This window comes from Equus quagga, chromosome 8 (genome assembly GCF_021613505.1).
Source record: "Equus quagga isolate Etosha38 chromosome 8, UCLA_HA_Equagga_1.0, whole genome shotgun sequence".
Lineage (NCBI taxonomy): Eukaryota > Metazoa > Chordata > Mammalia > Perissodactyla > Equidae > Equus > Equus quagga.
The window spans coordinates 126,145,695-126,153,094 of record NC_060274.1 but is presented as its reverse complement, the minus strand read 5'-3'; the positions used below and the strand labels follow the sequence as shown (position 1 = coordinate 126,153,094).

The 7,400-nt window shown below is 56.9% G+C and overlaps 1 protein-coding gene across 3 annotated transcripts; it reads right to left on the bottom strand.

Moving 5' to 3' along the window:
- Positions 1-309: 309 nt before the first annotated feature.
- Positions 310-6,291, bottom strand: AOC1 (amine oxidase copper containing 1). Of its 3 annotated transcripts, XM_046670286.1 has the most exons (6): positions 6,244-6,254; positions 5,859-5,928; positions 2,451-4,039; positions 1,304-1,589; positions 853-985; positions 310-657 (listed from the first exon to the last, which is right to left on the bottom strand). In XM_046670286.1, exons 3-6 carry the CDS (start codon positions 4,033-4,035, stop codon positions 388-390), a joined length of 2,274 nt encoding a protein of 757 aa, XP_046526242.1. In that variant the 5' UTR covers positions 4,036-4,039; positions 5,859-5,928; positions 6,244-6,254; the 3' UTR covers positions 310-387. The 3 variants fall into 3 exon arrangements, with proteins under 3 accessions (XP_046526242.1, XP_046526241.1, XP_046526243.1); XM_046670285.1 differs by lacking the exon at positions 5,859-5,928 and having other exon boundaries at positions 6,244-6,291; XM_046670287.1 differs by lacking the exons at positions 5,859-5,928; positions 6,244-6,254 and adding an exon at positions 5,061-5,080.
- Positions 6,292-7,400: the final 1,109 nt, after the last annotated feature.

Genomic DNA, 7,400 nt, shown 5'->3' with positions numbered 1-7,400 from the left:
TCTTGCTAGATTCGTCCACAGTCCTCCAGGCTGCACTACTCTGCGTGCACGTGAGCCACCCAGGAGAGTCCCCCCAGACTCCCGAGAGGCAGTCGTCAGTCTCAGCTCTTTTAAACCAATCTGGTGGGTGAGTCTAGTACTTCAGTGAGTGCCATTTGCCTTAGGAATGGAGCTCTTTTCTGGGGCGGAGTTGACCAAGATGAACGGAGGCCAAGGCCACGTGCTTGCTCACCTGTGTGTGTCCCACACGCGTGGCCTGGAGTGTGGCCTTGCCCACTGTGCCTCCCCCCAAGAAGCAGGACACGGTGCTGAGCGTGAGGGGTTTATTATCCATCCCTGGGGGGTGATGGGCTTCTAGGTAAGAGTTAGTTGGGGGCAGGGGGCCCTTCACACAGGCCTGTAGGTTCCATTGTAGCTGAAAGGGGTGGGCATCAGGCAGTCCCCATCCTCCTCAGGGATCCAGCGCTGGACGTAGTTGGGGCCGTTGTCCCGAGGCCACACGATCACAGTGTCTCTGGATGCCAAGGATGGGTCCTCGGGGAAGAAGTTGAAGGGGCGGAGCAGGAAGCCCACGGAGTTTCCCGGTGTGGCTGTGTTGGGGATGTCCTCTGAGTGGGGGATGTGCAGGAAGCCCACTGTGACCCAGGCCACCAAGTCCTGGGGGAGAAAGGGGTGGACAGTGCTGAGAAGGCTGCGAGGGGAGGGGCGGGCAACCCCCTCAAGCCTCACTTTTAAGGAATGGGCAGAGCCGGTGACCACTGAGCTTGCTGTCCGTCCTGGGACTGGGCACAGATCCTGGCACCGGGCTCAGATGTGGTCTTGGGTTGGGGCTGGAGGAAAGTGGGCCAGTACCTCATTTTCAATGTTCTCGTTGTTGTGAAGAAACTTCTCAAAGACCACAGGCGGGTCCCAGGGGTCGTTCTGGTTATAGATGCTGCTGCTGCACAGCTCCGCCTCCCGGTACTTGGTCACTGCCAGGGGGTACCTGTCCGGGCAGAGAAGCCAGGGGGCTCTGGGCACTGGGGGGCCTCCCAGCCACTCCCAGGGAACATCTTCTGGGTCAATCATGAGGGAAAGTTACTACTTTCCCCAAATCGAGGTCATCTCTTGGGAGTCAGCCCAACTGACTGATGTCAACAGAGGCTCAGGGCTGAGCACAGGCTCTCCGTCTCCCTCCCTAAACACAGAGACACACGCCCAGAAACACACACACACGAATACGTGCCCAGATCCACGGCCACACATGGACACAGCATCACAGGCACACCGAGAGGAGCCTCCAGCCCTCCCCGGCCTCCCTCACCTGGCCCAGGTGACAGCCCGCTCCTCATGCCAGCCCGGGGGCAGCACTTGGTGGGCCATGGAGTGGATCTGCAGTCTGTAGCTGCGCCTGTGGCCCCAGCGGTTCTCCTTGGGGCTGGTAAAGAGCAGGTACTCCGGCAGAGTCCGTCCAAAGCGGAAGGCCGCCTGGCGCTCCCGCGAGTACCTCGTCTGCTCTAGAGTCGGCTGGACCAGGCGGTGTCTCGGGCTCCAGGGGTTGGTGATGTTTTCTAGCTTCATCCGCAGGGTCTGGAAGCTATTCTTGGTGCCTGCAGGTGTGCAGGGAGAAGCAGAATGAGAATCGAGCCCCCAGGATGGACACGTCCTTATTCTGCCCTGAGACCTCCATCCCAGACGACATCCAACAGCAAACTCTCAGGAGTGAAGAGGACATTGTGGGCACACACTGAGCTGTGGGGTGAAGGGAAGGGAAGAAAGCAAAAGGCAACAGAAGAACTGGAAGACAACTCGGAGTGAGTCATGGCAGCTCTGGTGATGCCCTTGTGGCTCTGGGCGGCTCCCGCTGAGAGCTCTAAGCCTGTTGGCTGCCGCTGCGGCTGCAGCCTAGGGAAGAGGCAGCTCGGCGGTCCCCAAGCGCAGAGCCTTCATCCGGTGCCCTCTGTGCCTGGGGCATGAATGGGACTGAGCGAGGAGAAGCTGCCCATCTGGTCCCGGGGGCCTGTTGTGACGTACCACTTGATGTCACGCCAAATCCTATCGTCACGCCTGTGCCATATCTCGTGGTGATGTCATTAATTCAAGTGACACAATGAGTCTTCCTGGACCACACTGCCTCCACCTCAGAGTGTCAGGCAGAGACATTTCTTACACTCCTGGGCGTTGTCCCCTCCCTGCCCCCATGTGCAGCTTTCTACCCAATCTACCCCTCCAGGGGTCAACGCAGCCCCAGGGCAAGGACAGGGTTGACACTGCCCCATTCAGGGCAAGGCTTGGGCGCCATTCACTTTCACCATTTTTCAGGGGCACGCAGATCCCTAGCCCTGCAGGTTTCACGGAAGCAGGCTGGGCCAATTCTCCTGACTTGATGCCTCAGGGGAGCAGCACCACATCTGTGAGTAATTGCTGGGAGGCGGATGTTTGGCTGGGAGGCGTGTGAGCCCTCGTCCTACCTGCCACATCCAGGTCCACGCGGTAATGCACCAAGTGAGTGTGCATGTTGCCAAGCAGGTGCGTGTGCAGGCGGGTCCCGTGGCGCAGCCCCTCGGGGGTGTAGAAGGTGGCGTGGACGTAGCCGGTGGCGTGCATCTTGGCCTCCATCACTCCGTTGGGGTAGAAGATGAAGTCCCAGATATAGTCATAATTATAGACTGTTGAAGTCGTTCGCAGCACCAGCACCTGGCCCTGGAGCCCTGCGTAGAAGTTGAAGCCACCGTTGAAGTTGGAATCGAAGTGCCGCCGAAGGGGCACCCCCGTGGGCATCTCAAAGAGACAGAGGGCTCGGGGGTAGTGGATGGGGTCATCAGCATCGTAGTGGTGCAGGGCATCCAGGAAGGTGGCCGTCTCTGGGCAGTCGATGCCAGGGGCTAACTCGTGACTGACGCTCCCCAAGCCCCAGCCCACGTCAGTGTACTTGGTCTGCATGCCCGCGGGTGTGTGTCCTCCGTAGAGCGCGGCTGCCTCTTGCACGCTCACCTCATAGGCTACACGCTCCCCCCCAAAGTGCACGTTCAGGACCTGCAGCCCCGAGGAGGAGCGCAGCCTGAAGGCGAAGCTCCAGCCCCCATAGAGCACAGTGTTGCCCTCCAGCCTGTAGCGAGGGCCTTGGGGCTGGACCAGGCGGGGGCCGTGCACAGTGTTGGGGGTGGGGAAGTCCCCATGTGGCTTGTAGGAGGAGAAGAGGGGTGGCTCCTCTATGTTCTCTCCCCTCTTGCCCTTGGGAAGTGGGTCCTCTAGGACCGCCACAGCCACCTCTCCATCATTATACTTCTGAGCCAGTTCTTCTGGGCTCTGATAGAACTTCCCGTTGTACCAGACCTGCTCCACTGTCCAGTCTTGGGCATTTGTGCTTCCATGATCCACGAGGAGCTCCAGCCCAGTGGGGTGCAAGAAGTAGCCTTCTACATAGCGCTGTAAGATAAACCAAGTGCGGCGCTGGCCAGAGGCCAGGCCACGGGGAGCCACGTCTGTGAAAGTCAGGCATCGGGTGTGGCAGTCTTTGAACGAGAAGCCTGTGGTATCCAGGAAAAATTGGTGCAGTGGTTTGGTGAGCTCCCGCAGGGCGTGGCTCAGGAGGACATACTCCACCGCAGAGATGGGCCTGGAGGCCCAGGAGGCCGGGTGTCCACGCTTGGAGGGCAGTTTGCGCATGTAGTAGGGCTCTGGGAGGGGCCCCACAGCAAACTCGGTGATGTTGGGATGCTCTTGGGCTCCAAAGAAGATGACGGCACGGGCCTCCCTAGCTGGACGCCTTTCACCTTTATCCAGAAATTTCAGCACCCGTTGCTTCTTGGGCAGCAGCATCTCAATGAGGAAGACGGAGTTCTTGGCTATGGTCAACACTCTGGAGGGCTCCAGCCTCAGCTCTTTCTGGGACCAGAGGAAGCTGCGCACGGCCTTCAGCTCTTGCGCGCTCAGGTCTGCGAACACATCGCCCCTGCCGCGCAGGGTCCATGGCGAGCGCTCTGCCGCGGCCACCATCTGCAGTGCCAGGATGGCAGCAGCGGCCCAGCTGAGGGCCAGGGTCGCTCGCCCCATGGCTCTGGAAGGCAGTAGAAGAGATGCACTTAGTTGTTTTATGGGAGGAAATGGGTTTCCACCAGGCGGGGGCCTTGGACTGCCTTGTCCTTTGGCCTCAGGTTTTCCTACAGACTCCGGTCCTCCCCAGCCCCCACCCCAGCTAGAGGCAGCGCTCGGTGGCTGCTGGGGCCCCAGGCAGTTCCCAGCGCAGTTCAGGGCTGTGCTTGCCATTGATTCTTGTTCTGCTCTCTCCTCACCTGTCTGCAAACCTCTCATCATCCTGCGGATTTTCTTACCCACGTGAACTGTTTTTCCCATTTCCTGTGCCTTTCCTCAGCGGGCAGAACCGCGGGCTCCTATCTCTCCACCTTCAGGTCCTTGTTCAGTGACTCCCGGCCCCTGCAAACGCCTCAGTGCTGACTGTGTCGTGGGTACTGACAGCAAAACTGCATTTTTGATCTAACACACGTTTCTATGTAGAACAATTTGATATTTAGTGTAGAAGTTCAAAGAGTCTGCTCTGGAGCCTGGCTGCCCGGGTCCAAGGCCTAGTCCGCCTAGTGCAAGTGCCTGGGTCCACCGGTAGGACCAGCTGTGTGAGCTTGGGCAGGTGGCTTAAACTCTCTGGGCCTCCATTTCCTCAACCGTACAGTGGAAATAACCACAGTACTTCCCTCCTGGGTTGTTGCAAGAAATCAGTAGGACAAGGAAAAAGAGTTGAGAACAAACGCCTACCTTCTAGGAAGCACTCAAGAACCGCTAGCTAATCTTTTTAAAGTCAACCATGCAGATATGGTCTGTGATACCAGCACATTTAAAATTTTAAGCAACGTGGAGAGAGTCAACTGTGATGAGGCTGTAGACCCGTGGTTCTGAGGGTGAGGAGGGGAGCCTCCGGCCCCCTGGTGGGGCACCCGGGCCTTGGTAGTGTGACCGTCCAGGGTGACTAGGAGGGCATCTCACAGGGGGATCATCCCAGGTGGTGATTCAGGGAGACGCCCTATCCCCTTCCATTTTGGGGGAGGGTGTGGTCAGGTCTTCACCTCGTTACCCCATCCCCCAGGGCTGCCAGGTCAATCTCCTCTGGTGGCCTCCTCTTGTCCCCACGGCCCTGGTAGGACGGCCCGGAAGCACAGGATCTTGTGCTCTCCAGCCTGAAGGGAGGGGCTGCTGGGGAATCCCAAGCCAGCAGAAGGATATGGGGTGAGCTCTTGTGCTACTACTAAATTTTGGTCAGGGCTCTTGTTTTTTTAATAGAGTTTACTTTTTACAGCAGTTGTAGGTTCATAGCAAAATTGAGAGGAAGGTACAGAGAGTTCCCATGTACCCACTGTCCCCACACATGTGCCCCTTCCCCACTATCACCACCCCCCATGGAGTGGGACATTCGTTATGGTCAATGAACCTACACCGAGATGCACTAATCACCCAGAGTGCATAGGTGACGTGAGGGTGACGTGTTGTATGTTCTCAGGGTTTTGAAAAATGTGTGACAACAGGTACCCACCATTACAGAATCAGACAGAGCAGTGTCACTGCCCTAAAGACCCTTCGTGCTCCGCCTAGTCATCCCTCCCTCCCCCTTAAACCGGACAACCAGTGGTCGTTTTACTGTCTCCTTTTCCGGAATGTCATACGGCTGGACTCATAGAGTAGGTAGCTTTTTCAGACTGGCTTCTTTCACTCAGTAATATGCATTTATGTTCCTCCATGCCTTCTCATGGCCAGGCCCCCTTTTTATAGCCTCTTACCCCAAATCTCTTTCTGCTCTGCTAAGGAGGGAGATGTGGGAGAGACCTGTGATCCTTTACCCTGAACTCGGCTATTCTTTTAATCTTTACCTTCGCCAGTACGATCCTCCGTTCCAACGTCCAAGTGGGCAGCCGGGGAGGCAGATGACGGCAAGGAAGCCTTAGAAGGAGAGCTTGGAGCTAGGGAGACCTCGGTGCTGGGAGCTGTGAAACATGCCCTGTCCTGGGCCCTGCTCATCTCTAGCACCAAGCACAGCATCACCTCCTCTCTGCGTTTCCCATCTTGCCCCTGGGCAGTTTATGCTGGAGAGCGCCCTGGAGCGACTCCCTCTGGGCTTTGCCCCTCACTTTCCGACCCCCCTCTCTTGAGTCTTTGTTTCTCCTGCCCCCTCACTCCATGCCTATTCCCCTGCTGCCCTCCCCCTCCTGGCCAGCCCACTCCCCTCTCCCTGAATACCCCATCAGAAGTACATACCTGTGCCAGGGCTCGTCTCTGCTGCCAGCCTTTGTCTCTGACTCCTTCTGGAGCTTTATGCCTCTATCAGACCCCGCCCTGGAGGGAGGGCCAGGGTGAGGCATGGGCTGACCAAAAGCGGGACCTGTGGCTCGGGGCTTCCACTGTGGGCAGGGCAGGGGCCTGACGGAGTGTGTGGGGCACCGGCTGCTGCAGCCTGGAGCGCTCCTGTTACCCTTCAAGGGCCCAAGTTGGAAACTCCCCAGTCCTTCACCACTTCAGCGGTCAGGGCTACTTCTGTTTGCTCCAACATACACACGCCCTATATCTGTTTCCCTGTCGTTCCTCCTGCCAAAGTGGCGCCTTCCACAGAAGTTGTCTGAGGCATTCTGTCTTAGCTGTGCAATGCCATAATCTGTTAAAGTGGGTGGTGAGTTTCAGAGGCCAGAGATAAGGAAAAGGGGAAGTCAAGTAGCCTCACCTGCAACAGATATACGGCCCAAGACAGAGGCTGGTAGAGACTGACACCAACGCCAAAAATGGAGAATTTGACCCATATGTAGAATAGGGAACCAGAGACAGAATAGCTTGGGAGAGAGAAGTGACTGTGTTGAGACTGTAGAAGCAGCCATATTAGCCATCTCTGAGACCCTGACAGGATTCAGAAAGGAGGGGGGAGTTGGCTGGGGAGAAAATTGGTCAGGATGGCTAGGGTGATGGTCCAGAGAGAAGAGAGGGCAAGAAAAGCCGGGGGTGGGGGTGGTACCTGTGTGGGGACCGGACATGAGTCTTAGACGGCAAGGGAGGGAGTTCCTGGTCAGAGGGAAAGAACAGAGTCAAGAATAGTGAGGCTTGGAAGAACCAACAGATCGTTACCCACCAATGGCCAAGTCTTGATGCCTTATTCTTTTGTTATTATATGACCTTGTACTTCTCATCATTTTCTTCTGGCTGTTTGCATTCCAAGTCATTTCAGTATTTATTGGCAGCTAGATGAAAGAAGGAGGAAACAATTAGTCAACCTGGTACTCCTTTGCAATTCCAGAAGGCCTTTGCTGTCTCCAAGGAAGGGGATTAGCTTTGAGTGCTCAAATGATGATGGATAGGATGACTTCACTTACATTTCCCCCCTCAGGGGTCTGAAGGATTGAGAGTTGGTTCCTCTCAGTAACAGGCTC

Excerpts from the sequence above, each read along its gene's own strand:
- AOC1 (XM_046670285.1), bottom strand. The coding sequence starts at position 4,035 with ATGGGGCGAGCGACCCTGGCCCTCAGCTGGGCCGCTGCTGCCATCCTG. Across the intron at positions 1,590-2,450 it reads CGTGGACCTGGATGTGGCAG|GCACCAAGAATAGCTTCCAG; the intron begins GTAGGACGAGGG and ends GCACACCTGCAG. Across the intron at positions 986-1,303 it reads CGGGCTGTCACCTGGGCCAG|GTACCCCCTGGCAGTGACCA; the intron begins GTGAGGGAGGCC and ends CTGCCCGGACAG.